We start from the raw sequence: 26,374 nt of genomic DNA on the forward strand, positions 1-26,374 counted from the left end.
ATCCCATTGCCTTCTAATCTATTATTATATACTAGCAGATTAATTTACCTAGAGTATATCCATCCACATTTTATTTACCTATTGAAAGCTTTTTCCTGCCTCCTCATTCTGTACTTGACTTCAGTACTAGGGTTACAGACCCTGAGAAGTTTGTGAATTTACCACTTTTCCAGGCTTCTCTCTCAGGCTTCATTTTTATGTTACCTGAACCATTTTGTAGTTAACTTAAGAAGGCACCTGAAATTTTCCCAACGCTGTTTCTTTGTTTTTTCTGTCCTTTCTGCCTTTTTTTTTTTTTTTTTCGCTTTTTATACATTATAAGATTATATTTTTGTCCTTTTGTGCCGTGATCTTGAAACTCTTTATTGTCCTATGCATGGCTCAGTCACTTCAGTCATGTCTGACTCTTTGCAGCCCTATAGGCTGTGGCCCACCAGGCTCCGCTTGTCCATGGGATTCTTCCAGGCAAGAATGCTGGAGTGGGATGCCTTGCCCTCCTCCTGGGAATCCTCCCAACCCAGAAATCAGACCCGTGTCTCCTGTGGCTCTTGCATTGCAGGCGAATTCTTTACCCACTGAACCGCCTGGGTGGGAGCGATCTTATCCTTCTGTAAATGCTCACAACAATTTCTTTGGCCCAATGCTTTCTACTTCCTCTCTTGTGTTGTAGTCATTCTTGTGTCTGTATGACTAGATAAGCACATTGAGGGAAGGTTTGATTGATTTGGCTTGATTTGACTTTTAATTCCCTTAAAATTTTAATTTATATGTAGTAAAATTCACTTGTTTTGATATTAGGATTTTTTTTTTTTAGTCTTTTCATATCCAGGATAATACTTTGCACATTTTACATATTAAGTAAATATGTTTAATTTAAAGTAAATGAAAACTTTCTTTTAAAATTGGGATTTCTTTGCTAAAAACTCTTCTTTTGAGGGGACTGAGGGGAGCTAAATGTCTCTTTGAGACTTATCAGGAATTTGACAGAGGACCAGAAAATACTTGTGTAACTCTCGGAATTTTTTGGTTTCTTTTACTTTGAACACTAAGCAACTGTTCACAAGACTATATACACAGTAGTCTTAATGATACAATTGCCACTGATAATGAGTATAGTTATGCAGGCAGCCTTTTATTTGCAGAATGACTGGTTTTCTTATGGCAGAATATTTTAGTCTTTATATAATAGGGAAATAAGACTGCTATTTTCAAAAGATAACTTTTTCTGTTTTTCTTTGTTACAAATATTTCACTCATTAGCGACCTTATGGGGGAAATCTGATAGTTTTTAGTAATTGTAAATAGTGGGCCTCATTTTTAAAAATATCATTGCATTGTTTCAGTCTTACTGTTTAGCCTGTCTGGAATCAAGGTGATAGTCTGCGGGGTGGACTACTCTGATTTTGCCCCTCCTCATCCTCCGAATTTTCTTCTCAAACTCTGGACATCCTGGCCTCCCTTTACCTAGGCCTTGTGTCCGCCATCCAGAGAGCCTGGAGTTTCTGATTGGTTTCTGCTCTTACTGCGTGGTCCCTGGAAGGGGTGCTCTGGGGAAAGGCCAAGGGAGCTCACCTCGTGTGCTTCCTTTCTTCCAGGGGTCATAACCAAAGTTACTGCCTAATTTGGTTCGTCTATAAGGTCTTCAACTTCTGTTTTGTTTTTTTTTTTCAGCTTTTATAATTATTGTCAGTATGAGGGGTAATCCATTGAAAGCCACTTTGCTGTTCTTAGAACAGAAACTCCTGGGCATCTGTATTTTAAAAGAGCAAATTATTAAAAACTGCAGTATTTATTATAGGCATATACAAGGTACCACATAAGGAAGTTGAGCCTTAGTTCATAGTGGGAGCTCAATGTGATTTTTTTTTTTTTTTTCACCTTAGTACTGCTACCACCATGTAGTAATCTAATTCTCAGATTCATGGTAGGGAGGGGGCTGGTAGAGGGACACAAATGCAGTATGGCTTTGATATAAATCATTGAACATTTGAAGGTTGTAGCTCGGAGAATCGCTCTCCTAGTTGCAAAGGTTGAAATCTGTGCAAACCACTACTCCTGTTTAGATGCATATTAGTATATTATTAGTATATCTTTATTTATACATAGAATATATACACAGAATATATTCTGTATACATAGGATATATACATAGATGCATATTAGTATATATTCATTTATCCAGAGATAGCTTAGTGAAGAAACAAAGACTCATTCAGATTATCATAGGGAAAAAATAAGGAAAACATACTGAAGACTGTAAGGATATATTGCGGGACCCAAGGGTAAAAAGTCTAAGACCTTATCAGATCAGTTTGAGACCTTTGCACTGTGGAAAACTTAGTTTGCAAACTGTGAATCTCTCTCCTGTGAGTCTTCTCATTTCTCTGTGGTCCTCTGGTTCATTCTTTATTCTCTCTGTGCAAATTGGCTTTCTGTGATTTTTCATCATGGTAAAAGATGATTGCCGCAGGGTATTTACATCTCCTCACTTACATTCACCAGCACAGACTGTATCCCACTAACACATTCCTAGGAGAGAGAAATCTGACTAGCTGATTGAGGGTTGGCTGTTTCCTTGGCAAAGTAGGCTCTGACCTAGAGAGATCCCAGGGTACAGGCCTGGCTCCTCCCAAATCCATTAATGGTTGGGAAACAGTCCTTATGTGAGGCGAGCATTTTGTAAGCTGAAAGACACTAAAAGGATCTACCCTATTAAGTATCTAGAAGGATCTCAATGTTTCAGAAAGTAGCTAGTTGGATAAATGGAGAAGCTGATAATAGGAGATGTGTTAATTCTAAGTCTGTAAATCTCTCATTTATTTAAAAACAAAATTCTTCATGGATAACCACAAGCAGCCATAGTTAATATGTTAAATAAAGAGGACTATATGGTAAATGAGGGATTCATTCAGAATGATGTTATCAATGTTAGAGCATGTTATAAATCTCAACATCTTGGCCTTGCTTTTTTTTTTAAATTTTTTTATTTTTATTTTTTAATTTTAAAATCTTTAATTCTTATATATCATGGAATTTCTGACTAGCATCTTACCAACTGCTAATCAGTATTCTAGCAGAAGAGATGCCTGACCATCCCAGTTAGTGTGCCCTGCTAAAGCATTGTATTTCTTTGCTTCTACCACAGAACCATCTAACATACCAGATACTCAGTAAATACATCTGAATCATTATATCACTGGTATATATAGATTTTTCAGGTACTTTTCAATTATACTTTCATATTTCTTCTCCTCAGTTTTATTAAGTTAAACAGAAAGGCGGGGTTTTTCCATAATACCATATAGGAAAACCCCAAACAAACATTTTGGCCAACCCAATACAAATGAACACCTTTTCAGTTAAACTTAAAGCACAGATATTAACTATGCCTTTTAATTTTTTGAACTCTTGACCAACAAGAAATAGTACTTCCTGGTACTTACAAAGAGAAAAGAGATGCATGTCTGAGATAAGAAGGAATGTAAAACCAAGAAGAATTATCTTCTGCAGATTTTCTGTGGGCAGAATGTATCTGATACTATATGAATGCCCCTTGACCCTGGAATTCCAATCTTGGGTGATTTTCCCCAGGCAGAAGACAAGCTGTATAGCTTATTTCTTTTCATAAAAATGGAAATTTGAACTCATCCGTGAGTGCTTAGGAAATTTATGTACAATTTCGAAGATGCAGTATGTTATCCACAATGATGTAAAATCACCAAAAAATGATATGGTTATATGTTAACACCAAGCATCTGGTGTTTGTGTCAAGACTCTTTAGTAGAAGATTTAACCTAATTCAGACACATTTCAGGCATCTTAGAGTAGGGGCTATTTGTTCTTTGAGATATTAGAAAAAATTACACCTTTGCCAATTTGAGTGTCAACATAAAACTTTTACCTGTTTTAAAGCAGTATTTTTCAGCTGGTGGTGAATGTTATTAGGAAAAAGGAAACACAACGAAGGAAGCAGACATCACAAAGCCTGTGGTTAAAATTGCACCTCTCGCTTTGTTACTTTATTCACAGTGTAGGTTTTTGTACTCTGGAGTCATTCATAGGGCTCTTTCTGCTTTGGAGACTATCGCTAATATGCATCTAACAACATACATACATCAAGGCTTCTCATCACTTGCTTTTTAAAAAATTCATTGGTTCCCTATATTTTCTGATTGACTGGTATGTTGAATGGTTCTGTGATGGAAGTAAAGAAATACAATGCTTTAAGGAACATAAAGTTCCTCCTGTTTATTAATGGTGAGGCATCTTTTCCTTAGATAATAGCTAATAGTATCGAGCAGTTTTGGATGAATACTTATTTACTGATATGTAAAGTGGGTACTTGAGGAGCTCAGAAAAGGAAACAGCTCATTTCCAATGGCCTGGGAAAGGAGCTGTTGAAGTGAAAATATTGAAACTGGTTTTTGGAAGGGTCTGTTAGGAGAGAGGGTAGTCTAGGAGAGACATTCCAGAAATGAGAGGGCCTAGGTGTGTACAGGGGAGAGGTAGGTCTGTGATCTTGATTGGAGTGCTGGCTTCATCTTCAGGAGAATAAGATATGATTGGAATATTGAGGTCAGATTGTTGTAAATGATGAGATGGGGAGCCTTGTGATGGTAGCAGCAACTGTGTTTGTTTTTTATTTTTTTTCTTTATAATTTTTATTGGAGTTGAGGTGATACTGTGTAAGTTTCACGTATACAGCAAAGTGAATCAGTTGTACATACATACATCAACTCTCTTTTAGATTCTTTTCCCAGGTAGGCCATTACAGAGCCCTGAGCAGAGTTCCTGTGCTGTACGGTGGGCTCTTCTCAGTTACCTGTTTTACGTGGGCTCCTCTGATGTCTCAGATGGTAAAAGAATCCGCCTGCAATGCAGGAGACCCGGGTTCGATCCCTGGGTCAGGACCATCCCCCGGAAAAAGGAATGGCAGCCCACTCCAATATTCTTGCCTGGCGAATCCCATGGACAGAAGAGCCTGGTGGGGTGCAGTCCCAGGGTCGCAAAGAGTCAGACGCCACTGAGCGACTCACACTTCCACTTTTTTCTCCCTTTCAGTGTGTATATGTCAGTCCTAATTGCCCTTTGCCCCCCTGGTAACTGTGCATGATTGTTTTCCACATCTGTAACTCTATTTCTGTTTTGTAGATAAAGTCACTTTTACACTTTTTTGGAGCAACATTTTTTTTAAGGAAGATCACTCTATTGAGGGTGTAGGAGGATTGGAAGAATAAGATGGGAGACAGAAAACTCAGTGAGGAAAACTCATTGGTGGTGACTGTCAGAATGGACCAGAAGGGCAAACTCATCGAGTTGAGAAAGAGAGATGAATGAATTTGGGCACAGACTCCTTTGTGAATACAAAGGATAAGGGAATGTATTAAAGATTGTTCTGAAGTTTTAAACCTGGAGATCAGTGACAGTAAGAAAATACTAAACAGAAAGTTGAAAGAAGGAATTACTAATTTTTATGGGAAGATGATTTAGGTTTCAGAATTTAGGATTGATTTTATGTGAAATAAATGAATAGGTCAGGCATGAAGTCACAGATGTAGGATTGAAGCTTGGGAGAGAAATGAGGATAAAGACCACATTAGGGTAGGGGACGTAATATATGTGGAGACTGCTTTTTAAAGTTTAGAACCAAAAGACAGAAAGGAAAAAAAGTAATAGATTGTGAGAACCAAAGCAAGATATTTGTCAACAGAAAAATGTATTAGAAATAGTACATTTGTATAGACAGAAAGGGAGAAGTTGATGAATAGAAAGACTAAGAATCCTGAGCTTTAATAATTAAGGGGATGTGGAGAAAAAGAACAATGATCATAAAATACCTGGATTTTAAGGATGCTGCTTAGTTATGTCCTGGTCAGTCAATATTTTATTATAAAAGGACAGTCATTGATTTCTAGGACAATAATTACTTCAGAAGAATTACTTTGGTGTAGTGTGGCTTTGGTAGAAACATAATTCTGTCATACTGGTGTAATAACCAACATTTAAGTGAAACCAGGGTATTTGTAGACATCATTCTGTGTTAAAATGTGAAAGATGTCAACAAGTTGAAATTCCTTTCTGATTTACTGAACTTCTTTTGATAACAGATTCCTGCAAACTTTATTAACATCAGCTCTAAATCTGCAAAATAATTGAGTCCCTCACTGGAATTGTTACTAGAGACCCAATTCAATTCTCTCTCTGACTGTTGTGCAATTTGGGTGATATATTAACAGAGATAGTACTTGTTATTATATTACTTCCTCAGCATACTGAGTAATACTCCAGGGACCTCATAAAGAAAACAAACAAAACATTGACCAATCTCTTAACATGTTTTCTTCTTTCCCAGTGAACTCTTTATTGTACAGAAAATCAAATGAAGTACTTTAATTGTGCGGAGGATGAAATAAAAGAAGCCCACAGGGGCTTCCCTGACAGCTTCAACAGTAAAGAATCTGCCTGCCAGTGCAGGTTTGATCCTTGTGTTGGGAAGATCCCCTGGAGAAGGAAATGGCAACCCACTTCAGTATTCTTACTGGGAGATCCCATGAGCCTGGTGGGCTACGGTCCATGGGGGTCTCAAAAATGTCAGACACAACTTAGTGACTAAACAGCAACAACAAAAATCCATTCACTGGCAGCTGCAATCGGTCTCATTGATAGTTTTTATGCAGTTAGAGTGGACTGTCATGGGGAAGAAAATAGACTGGTGGGAACTAAACCTGAGTTGAAATCCTGACCTGTTACACTGTAAATATAAGACCTTAGCCTAGTTTCTACTTCCCTCCTTTCTTCCCTCTCTTTTTCTTTTGAGTTTTTTAAAAAGCATTTTAAAGCTCATAGTAAATTGATGGGAAACGTACAGAAAGTGAAAGAGAAAGTCGCTCAATCATGTCCGACTCTTTGCAACCTCATGGGCAATACAGTCCATGGAATTCTCCAGGCCAGAATACTGGAGAGGGTAGCCTTTCCCTTCTGCAGGGGATCTTCCCAACCCAGGGATCAAACCCAGGTCTCCTGCATTGCGGGCAGATTCTTTACCAGCTGAGCCACAAGGGAAGCCCAAGAATACTGGAATGCGTAGCCTATCCCTTCTTCAGGAATCTTCCCAACCTAGGAATCGAACCGGGGTCTCCCGCATTGCAGGCGGATTCTTTACCAACTGAGCTATCGGAAGCCGGAGCGTACAGAAATTTCTTGTTAACTCCTGCTCCCCCACACCCATATGGGCTAGTTTTTTTAACACCACTAATTCTCAGTTTAATCATCTCTAAATTACAATTAGTAACACGTCATAGATTTGAGGATTGAGTAAGATCATGTTTTTAAAATGCCTGATATGTGATAAGTACTCAGTAATCATAATAGAGACATAATCGGCTTTAAAACTTACTTGGAGCAGTATAGTCACAGGTGCTTCATAAATGTTTTCTGATGATAGTGCTTAATATGGTTCTCACACTTTGAATGAATGAACACACACACACACACACATCCCTATGTGCAGGGATACTAGTGATATGGGACCCTGAGTCTGAAAAGTTTTCACTTCCGTCATGGATAGAATTGTTTGCCTACATGTGGTTATCGCGACATTGTAAATGTGGCGAGTTATTATACAAGTGAGTTGATAGACTTTAGTCGCAGGTTAGGCACTGGGACTATTCTTAGGAACCGTGGTGATTTCTATTCCAGATCTGCTGTTTTCTTTACGAATAGTGGGGACTTTTTACTACACTTGTCTTAGAGATAGTACAACTGATTCTAGCTCAGGCCCCTGAACCCTTGAGGCTCTGAAGTGGATTGATTTTTACAAGCAGGACCTGCTGGCAGTAGTGATTTAAAAACAACAACAAACCTGTTGCTTTGACCCTCTGCAGATGAGTATTGGCCTCAAAGTTATTTGCAGGTCAAGACCACCTAGTCCGCTGTGGCCTGCGCTGGCCTGGTTGGCAGGTGTTTTAGATTGCTGGTCCATTTCCTTGTCTGTGTTCTGAGAACTGACCTCCCTGATAAGATTTTGTTCTTTAAATGAAGTAACACATCTAAGTGGATTAGCCCCTCGCCTGCAACGTAGTAAGCCCTCAGTAAACACTATGGCATTACTGCTGATGCTGCTATAATTTGGAATAATGAGGATTAAATTATGACTGCAGGAGCATATTGCTTGACTCACCCAACTTCATGCCTGACACATAGTAGACCCTCAATAAAAACTTCCCATTTACCCCCATGTGCAAATGCCCACTATACCCTGTTCTCAGTTTTAGGCATGGGTAGCAAATCGGTGGGGACTTCCCTGGTGGCTCAGATGGTAAAGTGTCTGTCTACATTGCGGGAGACCTGGGTTCAATCCCTGGTTTCAGAAGATCCCCTGGAGAAGGAAATGGCAGTCCACTCTAGTACTATTGCCTGGAAAATCCCATGGACAGAGGAGCCTGGTAGACTACAGTCCATGGGGTCGCAAAGAGTTGGACACAACTGAGCGATTTCACTTTAACTTTAACTCACTTTAGCAAATTGACTTTCTGGCCATAATGAATCTTTCCTTAGGTCTACTACTAGAAATAATGAATAGCTAGGTTAATATCCTTCTTAGTCAAGGTGGTTTTAGAATGAGGTCTTCATGGTTTTAAAATTGCATATCGTAAAGGTGCATGTTAATTTTAAGCTGTTTATCTGCTTGTACAGATGCTGTTGACTGAGTACTTGGATATGAAAAATACACGTACAGCCTCTGAACCATCAGCTCAGCTCAGTTATGCCAGCAGTGGACGTGACTGTGCAGCCTTTTTTGCCAAGAAGAAACCTCAAAGGCCAAAAAATTCTCTTTTCAAGTAAGTATCTCACTGCTGGTAAGATAGATGTTGAGATGTGTTAGATCCAAGTTTAATGGTTTTCTACTTTATTAACAGTCATTATTTCACCCAGTTAAAGTTGATTTGAAAGAATTATGGTAGCAATATATAGTCCTCTCATATACTAAATGTATATATTCAATTTTGTGTACTTTCGTCTTCTGTAAGAGAAGTGGCTATTTTGGACTATGGTTGCTGGACTATCTAAAACTTTTAATAAAAATTTCTGGAATTCATTTCTGGGTATTTTTATATAAAATGAAGAGAAATTCCCCTCTTGTTTCTGGGGAATTTTATATGGAATGAAAGGAAATGAAATATTTTAGCTTTTGCAAAGGCCCCAAGTGCCAAGAAACAACCGTTGTTAATAAAGTCATAAAGCTAGCTAAGTAGTATTGGGTTTTATTTGAATTAATAAGAGAATAATGTGGACATTCTTTTTTCCTTATTATGACTAACTACTCTCCTCAGCTGGTCATAAGTTATTGTCACTTGGTAACAGCTTACAGTTAATATTATTATTAACATTAATAGTAATAACAGTAACAGCTACCATTGCTCAGGTGCTTACTATGTACCAGGCACTGTGATAAATGGGTTTCTCAGGAGAGTCTCAATTAGTCATAATTCAGATTATATCAAATTTGGGCATCAAGAGTAGTGGTTAATGCTTCTGAGTCCTTACTAAGTGCTAGCCAAGGCATAAAGCCATTTTCTTGGATTATCTCATTTACTCATTCATTATAAAAATCTTATGGGTGTGGGTACTATTTTTCATCCTCTTTTACACATGAAAAAAAATTGAGGCACTGACTCCTTCAGTTTAGTTCAGTCGCTCAGTTGCGTCCGACTCTTTGCGACCTCATGAATTGCAGCACGCCAGGCCTCCCTGTCCATCACCAACTCCCGGAGTCCACCCAAAGTCATGTCCATCAAGTCGGTGATGCCATCCAGCCATCTCATCCTCTGTCATCCCCTTCTCCTCCTGCCCCCAATTCCACCCAGCATCAGGGTCTTTTCCAGTGAGTCAACTCTTCACATGAGTGGCCAAAGTATTGGAGTTTCAGCTTCAGCATCAGTCCTTCCAGTGAACACCCAGGACTGATCTCCTTTAGAATGGACTGGTTGGATCTCCTTGCAGTCCAAGGGACTCTCAAGAGTCTTCTCCAACACGACAGTTCAAAAGCATCAATTCTTCGGCGCTCAGCTTTCTCTATTGTCCAACTCTCACATCCGTACATGACCACTGGGAAAACCATAGCCCTGACTAGAGGGACCTTTGTTGGCAAAGTAATGTCCCTGCTTTTGAATATGCTGTCTAGGTTGGTCATAACTTTCCTTCCAGGGAGTAAGCGTCTTTTAATTTCATGGCTTAGACACATACAATTTAGTAGAGAAGACAGACAAGTGAATACTTGGTGATTTACCATGAGTGCATGGTATTGGTGGAGGCCATGAAGGGACTCCCAATCAAAATCAGCTCTTAAGCTTCTCAGGAGACTACTAACACCTTCCTGGGAGCAAAGCCAGTCCTTCCCCTGAATTAACAGAGCTTTGGGAAACAAAGCCTACCAGGCACTACTGGCATGGTGTGGTTCATTCTCAGGGTCAATGACTTTCTCTGCTCAGCCCTAGTCAGAGGGGATTACTGAACAGCATACATGGTAAAGAAAAGCCCATTGGAAACCAAAGTCTATTTTTCAAAATTACACATGATCTAAATGTAGTGTGGTATCCTGGAACAGGAAAAGATTATTAGTGGAAAATTTTTGTGAGAGTCAAATGAAGTCTGTAGTTCAATATCATACCCATGTTAATTTATTAGATGCAACAAAATGTACTGCAATTATATAAGACATTAACATTAGGGAGGGTTTGGGGTGAAAGGTATACAGAAACTCTTTGTAGTGTTTTGTATGTTTTCTATAAACTTGATTCTAAAATTCAGTTTTTTTAAAAAAAAATTTAAAACTTGACACACAAGAGGTTAAGGAACTTACATAAGTTAACATAACTAGCAAGTGGTAGAAGCAGGATTTAAATCTTGGCTAACCTATGTTCTTGGGAGGATTAATAGATATTAAAAAAATCATATCTGAGCATGTAAAGTGAGTACAGAAATACATCCCAGTGTTGTGGATTCCTTCTTTTTTAAATATTTGGAAGTCCAGTATCCTCTGTTGATTCACTTTGAGATTTGTTTTCTATCAGGTATTCATAGAGTTCTTAATCATTAAGGAAGTTTTCAGCAGTTCATTTGTCTTGCAGTCTTGAGGAGAGGAGATTTCCTGTGCCCACACTGTAGTAAAATCCATTCTGTTTATTGAATTTGTTCTTTAAAAAACAACAACAACAAAAAGTTTTATTCACAGGTTGTTTGTAGTATGAGTTAAAATGCTTTAGACTGCAAGTAACATAGGACCCCAAGTGAACAGGTTAACTTGTAAGAAGGTTATTACCTCACACATAGGAGTGACTGTAGAGGATTCCTCAATTCACCAAGACAGTATCAACAAGGACTTGGTCCTTTCCTTTTCTCTTTGCATTCAGTCCCACTCCAGTAACAATGGTGGTGTCAAGGAAAGTGTGTGACTCGTCCACAAATCTTTTTTTTTCTAAATTAATATGCTTAATTTTTTATAGCCATTTTAGATTGCAGAAAAATTGATTTCCCTTATGTACAGAGATTTCCCTTATGTTCCTCTGCACCATAGTTTCTCCTCTGATTAACACCTTGCTTAGGTGTGGCACATTAGTTACAGTTGAGGAACCAACATTGATACATCATTATTAAAGTCCTTTGTTTATATTAGCATTCACTCTCTGTGTTATATAGTTCCACTGGTTTGGAGAAATACATGATGTCATGTGTCTACCATTATAGTATCTAACAGAGTAATTTCACTGCCCTAAATATCCTGTTTTTCACTTACTCATTCCTCCTTTTTTCCTTACTCCTGAACCCCTAGAAATGACCGATCTTTTTTTGTTTTTAAACTATCTCTGTAGTTTGCTCCTTCTAGAATGCCTTAAAGACAATACCCAGTCTTTTCAGAGTGGCTTCTTTCACATTTAACATTCATCCATGTCTTTTTGTGGCAACTTCTGTGTTGCTAAATAATACTGGTTTTGTGACTGTACCACAGTTTTCCCTTTCAGTTATAGAGAGACATCTTGGTTGCTTCCAGCTTCTGGCAGTTACGGATAAAGTGGTGATAAGCATTCCTGTGCAGGCTTTAGTGTCGGTGACAGTATTTGACTCATCTGGGTAAATGCCCCGGAGCGTGATTGCTGGATCACATGGTACGACTATGTTTTAACTTCGTAAGACGCCATGCAACTGCCTTCCAAAATGACTTTAACATTTCAAATCCTTTTTAATTCATGAGTAGTGGTTAGTCATCCATTTGTCATCTTTTCTGCCAGTGGCAAAGCCCCTCTGCAAGCCTGTTCCTGAACCATTCACTGGCAAGGGGAAGGGAGACCATGGTGACTGTCTTTAAACCAGTCAGAGTTCATCTTTGGTAATAGGTCTCTAGCTAGACAGGGAACCCCTTCCCCTGAGCTTCCTGCTGAGTGAAGAGGGATGGAGGGCACAGATGCCCAGATAGACTCGAGGCTGTGCCACCAAGCAAGGTATAGTGGGAGAAAGGTGGTTGGTGGAGGCAGCTAAGACTGCCTCAGGTACTGCCTAAGGCCTACTGTTAGGCCTTTTCTTTCCTCCCTCCCCTGCCTTCCTTCCTCCACCCCTGCTTATCCTCCTCTTCCCTCCTCAAGCTCAACTGACCATTTTCACTCTACGCATATTGCCAGAAGCAAGTTTCAGGGTGTTTAGATTTGATGCTGTCACCCCTCACCCCTGACTGTGAACGTCAGACCACATAAGCATTTTTAGATACTTAACCAATCTTGAAATTGGTTTTTGAAAACATAAGTTATTGGAAGTGAGTAAGTGAACTTAAGAAATCATTACTGCAGCAATGAAATTAAAAGATGCTTACTTCTTGGAAGGAAAGTTATGACCAACCTAGATAGCATATTCAAAAGCAGAGACATGACTTTGCCAACAAAGGTCCATCTAGTCAAGGCTATGCTTTTTCCAGTGGTCATGTATGGATGTGAGAGTTGGACTGTGAGGAAAGCTGAGCGCTGAAGAATTGATGCTTTTGAACTCTGGTATTGGAGAAGACTCTTGAGAGTCCCTTGGACTGCAAGGAGATCCAACCAGTCCATCCTGAAAGAGATCAACCCTGGGATTTCTTTGGAGGGAATGATGCTAAAGCTGAAACTCCAGTACTTTGGCCACCTCATGCGAAGAGTTGACTCATTGGAAAAGACACTGATGCTGGGAGGGATTGGGGGCAGGAGGAGAAGGGGACGACAGAGGATGAGATGGCCAGATGGCATCACCGACTCGATGGACGTGAGTTTGAGTGAACTCCGGGAGTTGGTGATTGACAGAGAGGCCTGGCGTGCTGCGATTCATGGGGTTGCAAAGAGTTGGACATGGCTGAGCAACTGAACTGAACTGAACTGAACACATTTATTATTATTGCATAGTAATAGAATGAAGGAATGGAGCCATAGCAAAAACATTACCCAGTTGTAGATGTGACTGGTGATAGAAGCAAGGTCCGGTGCTGTAAAGAGCAATATTGCATAGGAACCTGGAATGTTAGGTCCCTGAATCGAGGCAAATTGGAAGTGGTCAAACAGGAGATGGTAAGAGTGAATGTCGACATTCTAGGAATCAGTGAACTAAAATGGACTGGAATGGGTGAATTTAACTCAGATGACAATGATATCTACCACTGTGGGCAGGAATCCCTTAGAAAAATGGAGTAGCCATCATGGTCAACAAGAGAGTCCAAAATGCAGTACTTGGGGGCAATCTCAAAAATGACAGAATGATCTCTGTTCGTTTCCAAGGCAAACCATTCAGTATCACAGTAATCCAAATGTATGCCCCAACCAGTAACGCTGAAGAAGCTAAAGTTGAACCATTCTATGAATACCTAAAAAATCTTTTAGAACTAACACCCAAAATAGATGTCCTTTTCATTATAGGGGACTGGAATGCAAAAGTAGGAAGTCAAGAAACAACTGGGGTAACAGGCAAATTTGGCCTTGGAATATGGAATGAAGCAGGGCAAAGGCTAATAGAGTTTTGCCAACAGAACACTCTGGTCATAGCAAACACCCTCTTCCAACAACACAAGAGAAGACTCTACACGTGGACAACACCTGATGGGCAACTCTGAAATCAGATTGATTACATTCTTTGCAGCCGAAGATGGAGGAGATCTATACAGTCAGCAAAAACAAGACCAGGAGCTGACTGTGGCTCAGATCATGAACTCCTTATTGCCAAATTAGACTGAAATTGAAGAAAGTAGGGCAAACCACTAGACCATTTAGGTTGACCTAAATCAAATCCCTAATGATTATACAGTGGAAGTGAGAAATAGATTTAAGGGACTAGATCTGATAGAGTGCCTGATGAACTATGGACGGAAGTTCGTGACATTGTACAGGAGACACGCTTCAAGACCATCCCCGTGGAAAAGAAATGCAAAAAATCAAAATGGCTGTCTGGGAAGGCCTTACAAATAGCTGTGAAAAGAAGAGAAGCGAAAAACAAAGGAGAGAAGGGAAGATACAAGGATCTGAATGCAGAGTTCCAAAGAATAACAAGGAGAGATAAGAAAGCCATCCTCAGGGATCAATGCAAAGAAATAGAGGAAAAGAACAGAATGGGAAAGACTAGAGATCTCTTCAAGAAAATTAAAGATACCAAGGAAACGTTTCATGCAAAGATGGACTCGATAAAGGACAAAAATGGTATGGACCTAACAGAAGCAAAAGATATTAAGAAGAGGTGGGAAGAAAACACAGAAGACCTGGATGAAAAAAATCTTCACGACCCAGATAATCATGATGGTGTGATCACTCACCTAGAGTCAGACATCCTGAAATGTGAAGTCAAGTGGGCCTTAGATAGCATCACTGTGAACAAAGCTAGTGAAGGTGTTGGAATTCCAGGTGAGCTATTTCAAATCCTGAAAGATGATGCTGTGAAAGTACTGCACTCAATATGCCAACAAATTTGGAAAACTTACCAGTGGCCACGGGACTGGAAAAGGTCAGTTTTCATTCCAATCCCAAAGAAAGGCAATGCCAAAGAATGCTCAAACTACCACACAATTGCACTCATCTCACATGCTAGTAAAGTAATGCTCAACGTTCTCCAAGCCAGACTTCAGCAATATGTGAACTGTGAACTTCCAGATGTTCAAGCTGGTTTTAGAAAAGGCAGAGGAACCAGAGATCAAATTGCTAACATCTTCTGGATCATGGAAAAAGCAAGAGAATTCCAGAAAAACATCTATTTCTGCTTTATTGACTATGCCAAAGCCTTTGACTGTGTGGATCACAATAAACTGTGGAAAATTCTGAAAGAGATGGGAATACCAGACCACCTGACCTGCCTCTTGAGAAACCTGTATGCAGGTCAGGAAGCAACAGTTAGAACTGGACACGGAACAACAGACTGGTTCCAAATAGGAAAAGGAGTATGTCAAGGCTGTATATTGTCACCCTGCTTATTTAACTTCTATGCAGAGTACATCATGAGAAACGCTGGACTGGAGGAACCACAAGCTGAAATCAAGATTGCCAGGAGAAATGTCGCTAACCTCAGATATGCAGATGACACCACCCTTATGGCAGAAAGTGAAGAGGAACTAAAAAGCCTCTCGATGAAAGTGAAGGAGGAGACTGAAAAAGTTGGCTTAAAGCTCAACATTCAGAAAACGAAGATGGCATCTGGTCCCATCACTTCATGGGAAATAGATGGGGAAACAGTGGAAATAGTGTCAGACTTTATTTTTTTGGGCTTCAAAATCACTGCAGATGGTGAAATTAAAAGATGCTTACTCCTTGGAAGGAAAGTTATGACCAACCTAGATAGCATATTCAAAAGTAGAGGCATTACTTTGCCAACAAAGGTCCATCTAGTCAAGGCTATGGTTTTTCCAGTGGTCATGTATGGATGTGAGAGTTGGACTGTGAAGAAAGCTGAGCGCCGAAGAATTGATGCTTTTGAACTGTGGTGTTGGAGAAGACTCTTGAGAGTCCCTTGGACTGCAAGGAGATCCAACCAGTCCACTCTAAAGGAGATCAGCCCTGGGTAATCTAGAAGGACTAATGCAAAGCTGAATCTCCAGTACTTTGGCCACCTCATGTGACGAGTTGACTCATTGGAAAAGACTCTGATGCTGGGAGGGATTGGGGGCAGGAGGAGAAGGGGACGACAGAGGATGAGATGGCTGGATGGTATCACCGACTTGATGGACATGAGTTTGGATGAACTACGGAGTTGGTGATTGACAGGGAGGCCTTGCATGCTGCAATTCATGGGGTCGCAAAGATTCGGACATGACTGAGCGACTGAACTGAAAACTCATCACTCACACAGAATTAGGCCATTCTTACGGATCTGCCTTTTTCTTGTTTTGGTTCCACCATTAATGAGTCATGTGAGTCAGGGCTGTTTTCCTGTCTCAGTGGCCTTTAATGCCTTTGGCTATAAAATGATCGCAAGACTGGCTAATCCTTCTTGCCTCTTTTACTGTAAAATTGTATGAACCTGTGGCTTGTTGTAAACACAAAAAGGATTCCCAAGTAGTAAAAATACATCAGGTCATAAAGGATTCAGATTCTGGCAAGTCCTCTGTCCTATCACATCCATGAAGAACTTTATTGCTCTCTTTAATTGCCCCTAGCCAAGGTTAATTGGGTGTATTTAAGTCTTCTCTTATGGTATTCCATGTGCCTTTCTAGTCTTTGCTCGAGTTTTTTTTTTTTTTTCCCCGTTTGCCGTTTCTCATCGGTAGCTGTCAATGTGCTTTTTGGAGGTCAGTGGTTTCTTGTCAGCTCTTGACTGGTATGTGGCACTTTTGAAGTACCACGCACTTGGTCTTCCCTCTGGTTATTCGTGCCCTCTCAGTTCTTGGCAGCGGGCAGAGAAAGGATCAAGTGACTCAAGTGTTTCCCTCCCAGTGACATTCATCTTGATATTCATCTTCCTTGTCAAAGAATGGATAAAGAAGGCAGAATTAAGAAAATATTGGGGCTCCTTTGTTGTACCGGAAACCTGTCCCATCATCACGGATGCTCTTTCATTGTGTTTACCCCTGAGTGGCTATAATTCTTCGAAGGATTTCTCCTCTCAGCCTGTTTTCCTGGCTCTGAAAGCCTCAGGTTTGAAATGGGATTTCTTAGCACATTGAAGGATATACTGTTTGATACAATCATAATTTTTCCTGTTTGTTGTTCCATATCTGCAATTACTCTTTTTTTTTTTTTTTTTAAAGAATTAGTGAGTGAACGGACAATGCCTTTACATTTTCTTTTTAATTAAAGAATTTGGTGCCTTTTTATTTATTTATTGTTGTCTGTGCCCTTTGGCGTTTGGGATCTTAGTTCCCTGACCAGGGATCAAGTCCAGACCTCCTGCATTGGGAGCCCAGAGTCTTAGCCACTGGGCCACCATGGAAGTCCCACTGGAAGTTACTTTCAAGAGTATGATTTGTTTCTGTTTCTATTCACTTTTTTTGGTCATTTTAGCTTTTAAAGACATGTTCTAGATCATGAACCTATCCACCATGTTTCTAGCCTCTGAAATCATTTCTGGGTAGATGTGAACAGACATTGTGTAGCTTGCTATTTTTAAAAGTATTTTATGTGGCAGGTGGCAGGTAAGAATTCTGACAACTGTTTAGAAGGTATATGGTTTTTGAGGAGCGTTATGGAGAGACTGCAGATATCTTGTTTCTCTGGTGTAGCTATTTAACATCATTTCAAACATCCCACTGTGCTCATCCTCTCACTAGTTGGAAGGGGAAGAGTTCAGCTCCAGGGAGCCAGTATTTCTGTGGTGACAGCTGGAAGCCACTGAAGGCTTTTGCATGGTATAGGAGGAAAGTCAGAATGACTTTATGAGATGCTCTTGTGGATTGTGTATAGGCATCCTGGCGAGGGATCTGAAGACAAAAGAAAGTTGCAAGAGATCAAGTTGTATCAGTTGAAATCAAGAATGAGCAGAAGATCCAAATACTGTCATGGAAGAGCATTTCGCCAGGAATACCATTCACAAATCACGATCCACGGCAGCCTGCCCTGGATCAGGATGTCTTGGTCATGGACCACTAGTGGGCATCCCACGGATGGAGTAGGATACTTTGGGGATATACGTAGCTGGACACCACCTATTTGGTTACTCCCTCACTGTGTTTTGTGCTGCGTTTCATTGCAGGTTCGAATCCTCCTCCCACGCCATCAGCATGAGTGCCTACTTGCGAGAACAGAGAAGGGAGCTGTACAGTCGGAGTGGAGAGCTTCAAGGTGGGTACCTGACCCTCCCTGGAAAAAGTCATTCTCTGGAGGACGATCTGAAGTGTTTATAGCATGTGAATTTGAGGTCTGCATTCATAGGATTCTTTCACAATAGCAAAGATTTAAAGACTTGGTAGTCTGTTTCTTCTATCATTTCCCAGCATCTGCCGCCAAGCAGCTAAAACTGTTACTATGGCTGTAGGATTTATAGACCTGCCACCATTCAGGTGGGAACTCAAAGTGAAAAGAAAAGGAGGGCAGTTTCCTCTTGCTTAAAGATGACGGACATGATTCCAGTCACCGTCTAGAGGAATGCCCGTCTTCTGTGGCTGCCATGGTTATTTTAATTATTGTTTTCAATACTTTCTGAAGTATCATAGGAATGCTTGGGATTTGGAAAAGGCAAAAAGGATGACTTTAAATAGTGTGTGCTGATGAACATAGCTTTGATACACAGAATATTTGATACTTAGGTGTGGTTACCAAATAGTTGCAATCTGAAGGAGAAAATACTTAAGAAAATAAATATGTAAATTTAATTAAATAAAATAAAAATCACGCCAATGACATTTTTTCCCCTATGATCAAAAGAATGCTACTCATGGGAAATGTGATCAGTCAAGAAAGGTTCGTGAGGTCTGCTGAATGCAGCACACGCAAGCTCTGAAAGGGATGGAAGTTGTTTGGTACAAATAAAAGATAAGAGCCTGAAGATCCAGTTGTGAAAGTAAGGGAGAAATATTAATATCAGGGAATCTGCCTTGCAATGCAGGAGACGCAGGTTCGATCCCTAGTTGGGGAGTTAAGATGCCCCATGGTGCGCCAACAACAAACAGAGAAAGAAACCCCTCCAGAAACCAAGCAATATCAGACAGTCAGTGGTTAACAGCTAAGCAGATGTTAGGCATAAATTGCTAAGTTTGTTGAGGGAAGGGAATGATTTTTTTAGATTTAATTTCTAGAATTAAAAACCTAGAACTATGTTTCAGGATATAAGGAAAAGGACATTAGCTTACCAGCATCGTATTTAGTACTAAAGTATTGCTATATGTTCTAGAAAACATGAAGTGTATGTTTTGGAGTCTTGAAGTGCAGGAGTATGGAGAGCAGTTAGATTTGGAATAAGTGAAGGAGTGACCCACTGTGTGGTCAGACAAGGAGTGAGGAGGAGGCGATCCAGACCTCTGCAGGCAGTGACCTCCTAGCAATGTAGGATGGACTGCAGAGCTTGGAAGGCAATGGTAGTTTTGGAACACACATTATTGTAGGACTGATTATAGTTGAACTGCCAGGTAGGGGGTGTAGCGAACCATCTAGGTTTAGAGAGATCTTCCATATCTCCACTTTTTCATCACAGAGTTCATTTGTGAATTCAGAGTTGGCCTAAGGAATAGTTTAAATTTACCCATATAATTCCTTTCCACCTGGCTTCTAGTATATGACCTCTGGGTCGGGAAGATCTGGAGAAGAGAACGGCAACCCGCTTTGGTATTCTTGCCTGGAACATCCCATGGATAGAGGAGCCTGGTGTGCCACAGTGCTTGAGGTTGCAGAGTCAGACATGACTGAGTACACAGAAGTATGCACTAGATGCTTCTTTTTGGGTAGATAGTAAGCACAGTGAGTAAGCAGTCTGCTCTAGCCATGTGGAAGGATTTTCTCTGCCCTCCTCCCCATTCGTGGTCCATGATCTCTTGAGAGACAGTAATAGCCAGTCAATGAAGAGTAGAGGATTCTGGGCCCATATTGCCTACATTTCAAACCTAGCTCCTGATTTCCTAGCTTCAGAAGCTCTATGCCTCTGCTTATCTCTAGATGGGGATAAAAATAACAGTGCCTACCCCATAAGGTTGTTATGAAAGTTAGGTGAGTTAAGCTGTGATCAGCATTAAGAAAAATGCCTGGCATACAGTAACTCTAATGCCTTCCTCCTCAAATGTTGTTATTACTAGTTGTGTCCCTGTAGAGTTTTCATATACATTCTGTTTGTCTCCTCATTGGGCTAAACACTACTCACCTTTCCTACTTAAATTTGTCATTTACCCTGCTGGTCCCTCCTCTCCCTAACTTACCTCCTGCCCACCACCCAAAAAACAACACACACACTCATCTTTCTACCTGTCTCTGAGCTCATTCCCCCTGCTGTGTGCTCACATATTTAGGGTTCCCTTTCTGGTCACTTTCTGCACTGTAGTGTGGATTAATGCTCACTGTTTGTGTCTGCCACCGAAGTGTAAGCTCTGAGAAGGAAATGCTTCTTTATTTCCTGTGCTTTGCACAGTGCCCGGTATAGTAAATGTTCGATAAAGACTGACTAACTCACTGACAGGAGGAGTATGGATGGCAGAGGCCTAAAGTAGGAGGGACAGCTTACCACTGAGAATTTAGGGGCCCCAAAGGAGAAGGGACCACTGACAGCCGTTATCAGCTTCCCAGGTTTCCATTAGCTTTTAAGTTTAGGCTGAAGTTGAGCCTATACATAGATACGTTTTTGTTCTTTGCAGTTATACATGGCTTTATTAAGTACAAATATTGCCCTTGAGCTGTCTGGCCTATGACAGCATTGCCGTGTATAATTGAAAAACACTAAAATCCAGTTAAATTATAGAGGACTTTTTTTCTGCGAGGATGGTTAATTGAAGAATCATCATAATCTTGACTAGGAACTTCCCCTCTTTCAAAAAGTTAATTGAAATATGGAACTTTCAAGCAACAGTATATTGTACTTAACCTGTATTGAGCAAAACAGCGTTTATCTCTGGTTATAGGTAGAGAGTAGCTAGCAAACAGACCATGTTCACAATAGTCATTAAAAAATAATTGAACTGAACTGATACATCACATGCTTGGTGAGAGACTATATCACATGACCAATTACTGTACAAGTTTGACAGTGTTTCATTTAGCAGCCAGAGTTTCTCTGAAAGAGTGCTTTTAATATTGCAGGGAAAAAAGGTTGGAGGGAGTCATACCTATTTTCCATTAAAAACAGTCATTCTTTCTCAGTTATTCTGTTAATCTGACTGGTCCAAGGACCACAGTGAGATCCACATTTCAGCTTATCCTGAAAAGGTGTAGCTGAGTAGTTCAGTCACATCATGAGAGACTGGCAGATTTTCGTCCCTTCTCTTAACACCACGTAGCTGCAGTGGTTTGGTTCATGAGGTCAGCTCTTCCTTTTGTTGTAGGAGCATGGTAGAAGACAGACCATCAAAGTAACATTAAAAAACTCAAATCTGACAAAAAGTTCAGTTCCTGCCAACACTTCCAATTCATCATGCAATTAAAAATGTTACCCAACCTAACAACCCGCAAGGGGGAAGAAGAGAATAAAAAAATGAGATTTCTTTGGTACCATCAACCCATCTCAGTTGGCTCTAACTGCCAGGGTACAGATGGTTCATTATATAGTCTGCTGTTGGCAATTGGGCTGAGGAGGTGGGGGTGCGATTTCCAAGTGTGCAGGGTAACAGGTGGAAGTCAAACTTGCGTATGTGTCTCCGTTAATCACAGACGTCCTGTTGTTCCGAGCCTCTTCACTGGTTCATTGTTCCGCTTAGGCAGCCATGTGGTAGCTTAGAAAGATACTCATTTTAATGAATGTTTAGCTTGAATATAGCATCTCAGGTTTAGTGCGTGATTCTTCAGGAGAATAAGATAGCTAATGAACACATTATCTCATGAGGATTAAAAAAAAAAAAAAGTCAAAATACTCACTGCAGCCCATGACCAAAATAAGCTCTTTGGTTAATCAGTCCCTGTGCCTCCATCCTCTCATTTGAAAAATAGAGCTGTATCATTTCTGACTCTTTTAGGGGGATATTGTGACTGGTAAATTAGATATTAAAACTCTGGAAAAATTAGAATAGCTATAATTGATTGAAATTAAAATGGAGTTTAAAACAATTGATTGTTGCAGACAGAAGGGAGCTGCCCCCTACCTCTATCCCTCATTTTCTCCTCCCCTCCCCTCCCGTTGTTTCTCTTGGTCGGCTCTCCTCAAGGTCACCAGCGACCTCCATCTTGGCAAATTTTGTGTTTGCTTTTCTGCATTCCTCTCACTGTCTCTCTCAGTAGCTGCTTTCCGTTTCTCTTTCTCGTGTTCTTTCTGAGTCTTCTCAAGGGCTCCGTGGAGTGTCTCACCGTCTGGTCCTGGAATCTCTCCTGTGCTCCCTGTGTGGCCTTTCCCCAGATGAGCTCAGCCAAAACCAAACTTTGCCTGCGGCCTCAGTACAACTGACTTCCAACTCTGGGTCTCCTGCCCAAATCTCATTATTGTTTCCCGATCTCTTCCAGCATCCTGTCTCCCCTTCTCGCATCCTATCATTCTTAATCTCAGCAGGTTTTTTATGTTCCTCATGATACATTAAAAAAATATATACATCTCCTTAACACATTATTGACTGGTGATTTTTTGCAGAAGCTACTAATGCCTATGGTCGGCGATTTGTTATGTGTGAATTTTTAAACACTCCGGTCAATAATATTTGGGTAACAAAAGATGTATTAATACTCCTCCGGTCAGTCAGTGGTTAACTTGTTAATTTTCTGCACTTCCCTCAGAATGCAAGCATAGGTAGTGTGTTCCACGGCCTGGGACAGTGCTTGACTTGAATTAGGCACTTAGAAAATACATGATGAAGGAGGAGACCTCTGTCCTCAACCTGATACGTAGGTTCAAGCTTACTTATTTGAGAAACCCTGCTGCTAAGTCACTTCAGTCATGTCCGACTCTGTGCGACCCCACAGACGGCAGCCCACCAGGCTCCCCCGTCCCTGGGATTCTCCAGGCAAGAACATTGGAGTGGGTTGCCATTTCCTTCTGCAATGCATGAAAGTGAAAAGTGAAAGTGAAGTCGCTCAGTCCTGTCCGACCCTCAGCAACCCCATAGATTGCAGCCTTCCAGGCTCCTCCGTCCATGGGAGTTTCCAGGCAAGAGTACTGGAGTGGGGTGCCACTGCCTTCTGCAGTGGGGGGACTTAATAAACAGACTTGTAGTTCTGTGATTTGTCTATGTTCATTTTTAAAGATGTTAGAACTCACAAGTGAGTAGAGTACATTAATTGTCACTGATCCAAGTTGAAATGTATGCTCAGTTTTGATTCCAGTTTCTTCTGTGTCCTGGGGCTACTTAGTGCTTCTCTTTGTTCTCAGTTATATCACCTTTAAGAGTATTAGTTTTATTCCCATTAGTTTAATGAGTAGCATTTCTATGGCCCTGACATTGAAATAGTCTGTAAAGCTCCAACCACTTGAGAATTGACTTCTCTAAGAGGATTTGCTTTACATAGTAAATACAGAAGTACTGGCATCAGGGAAAAGTGGGCTCTTTCACTGACCTGACCTGAATTTTCTGAGTTTTTCTCTCTAACGGGTTGTTGGTAACTGGGGTTGTGAATACTTAATAATATTGTATGTAATTAATCTGCTTGGGGGTGCCTTGCCTTAAAGTAAGGCAATATTTGAAATAGATTAACCATGAGTTGATTATCCTTTTCACAGAGAATTTATAATAAGAGTCTCCTAAATAGCAAGCTGTTCTATAATGGAACATTTAAAGCAAGATTTCACGTATGCATACATTTTCAGGGACATTTTGGCTGAAGTGAGGCACAGTGATCTCATACTCATACCACTGTTTTGTTCCGCAGCCTTAAATACAAGAACTTGTAAAGCTTTATATCCTGAAATCTGATAAGAAAATTCTTTGTAGTCTTTAAAATTTTGCTTAATGACTTTGTTAATAACTCAGTAACAATATGCAGGTGACATGGGTTTAAAAAAAAAGTACTTTTTTTGGTTAAAATTGCATATAATTATTTCAAAATAACCTTAATCTGTTAGAGTTAGCTCTTCTGTTTTAAGTTCTAAAATTGATTCCCCCTCCTTTGGGGTATTTAATATTCTTTTTAAAAAGACAGATCATAACTTACTTATAGGTAAGATTTGTCTCATAATGAAATTATAATCAAAATTTTATAAGTGCTAATTTCTTTGTTTGTTCCTAAGAAGTAGTATAATAATAAATGTACTTTCCTCAGGTCATGAGCAGACAAATGCATTATTTCAAATCTTGTAGAAAGATGGTAATGATGACCCTGTATGCGAGACAGCAAAAGAGACACAGATGTGTAGAGCAGACTTTTGGACTCGGAGAGGGAGAGGGAGAGGGTGGGATGATTTGGGAGAATGAAACATGTATACTATCATGTAAGAAACGAATCGCCAGTCTATGGTCGATGCAGGATACAGGATGCTTGGGGGTGGTGCACGGAGATGATCCAGAGAGATGATATGGGGTGGGAGGGGGGTTCATGTTTGGGGACTCACGTACACCCGTGGTGGATTCATGTCAATGTATGGCAAAACCAATACAGTATTGTAAAGTAAAAAAAAAGTAAAAATTAAAAAAAAAAGAAAAGTGTTCTTATGCCATGACTGTTATTGAGTGTACCAACTCTTAGCCTTAATCTATCAAATGTAGGTATTTTATTTAAATTTTTTTTGTTTTTGTGGATTTAGTTTATATAGGTATTTATTTTCTGAATAAGTCTAGTTCATACCCCATCCTTTCTACATAGTGGACAAATCACTGGTAGCTGAACCATGGAGAAAGTGGAACAGGGGAGTACAAAGAGGCCATTGCAAAGCCTCATTTAGTAAAGTCTAAGAAACTCACTCTTGACAGAGGATCCGTGGTCGTTATGCAGAACTAGTTGATGACATATAACCGTATTTTAAAAAAGCTTTTGTTCTACCCGTTTATTTATTCATCCATACAGATAGGAAAGAAGGGGAAATGCTGCTAAATGAGATATATATATTTGAGTTTTAAAAGTTATACATATGCATGTCTATTTATGTTATACTTCAGTTAAACTTTCTTTTTAAACCAAAGTATGAAAAAGCTACACTGAAAACTTCTAACATGATGCAACAGAATTTTGAAAGTTAGCTTCTGTCATATTTTTCATCATTTGCTTCACATTAATTTTTTAATAATGTGAAGATAGCAGCTTGCTGCTGTTCCTTATTTTCTTAGACTTTCTTTAGGACCATAAGAAATTGCATTTTGACAACTCTAGTAGTTTTTATGATGTAACTCATTAGGACCTGAGCTCTTTTAGAAGATAGAGAAGACCACAAACATTTATGATATGTAGTGAGGAAGGTAGTTATTAGGAGCTAGTGGGAATGCTGTATAACAAGTTTATCATTGTCTCAATAAGACATGATTCATAAGGTAATATTATATTTTCAAAATGTAATGCTAATGAAATACTAAGAGATTACCTTATCAAAAGTGATCTGATATGAAAATTCAGAAGTTGAAGTAAACTTGCCCATAGTATAACATCTAGAAAATAAAGCGGTCGATTTTTAATGCTGGAAAGTGCTGTGGAACTCACAATCTAGTGCTGTTAAGCTCAGCTTTCAGTCATAGAGCCAGTCCTCTGTTTTTGTCTTATTTCACAGTTCAGTATAGAAAAGAGAGGAAAGTGGCAATGGTTTGACTCAGTGAGGCTGGGGGTCAGCCCCTCCCCCACTTAGACCCTTTCTCCGTCTGCTCCTTTCCCCTTCCTCTCTGGGGTATCCGAGGCAACTAGCAACTCTCAGAAGCAGACACCTAACCAAAGGAAAATTTGATATCAGGAGAGAAGAGGATATTATAGGTTTGTAGGGATAGGACAGACTTATCAATAATGAGTGGTGAGACAATTGAGTACCAGTAAAGAAAAAAAAACAAAAACACATTGGATTTGAACCTCATATCATTTAGGAAAATACATTTTTGGTGGGCAGAGAACTCAAATGTGAAAGGTAAAACGTATGGACAAGTGTGTTCATAGCAGCATTGTTTGAATAACAGAAAACTGGAAACAAACGCCATAGACTGGAGAACGGAAATAAATAAATCATGGTATAGCCATGGTTCCAAGTGGAGGGGTAGTAAATAGCAATGAAAAAGAATGAACTCTGCTCTGCGTTAGTTTGGTTGGATCTCAGAAGCAGTCACATGGGACTGTGTATAGGCTTAATTCCATCTACGTGAAGATCAGAAGCAGTCAGACGTGAACAGTGTCGTCTTTAGGCGTATGTCTCCGTATGTAATGAA

At 40.0% G+C, this 26,374-nt stretch overlaps 1 protein-coding gene across 1 annotated transcript in view; it reads left to right on the plus strand.

Annotated features, from left to right (window-relative positions):
- EXOC4 (exocyst complex component 4) overlaps positions 1–26,374 on the plus strand; it is an 816,823-nt gene that overhangs the window by 206,444 nt on the left and 584,005 nt on the right. Inside the window, exons 8-9 of the mRNA XM_052638352.1 lie at positions 8,695–8,840; positions 18,178–18,266. Coding sequence (XP_052494312.1) covers positions 8,695–8,840; positions 18,178–18,266 — 235 coding nt within the window. The remainder of the gene's footprint in view (positions 1–8,694; positions 8,841–18,177; positions 18,267–26,374) is intronic.

This window comes from Budorcas taxicolor, chromosome 4 (assembly GCF_023091745.1).
Source record: "Budorcas taxicolor isolate Tak-1 chromosome 4, Takin1.1, whole genome shotgun sequence".
In the NCBI taxonomy this organism is placed as follows: Eukaryota; Metazoa; Chordata; class Mammalia; order Artiodactyla; family Bovidae; genus Budorcas; species Budorcas taxicolor.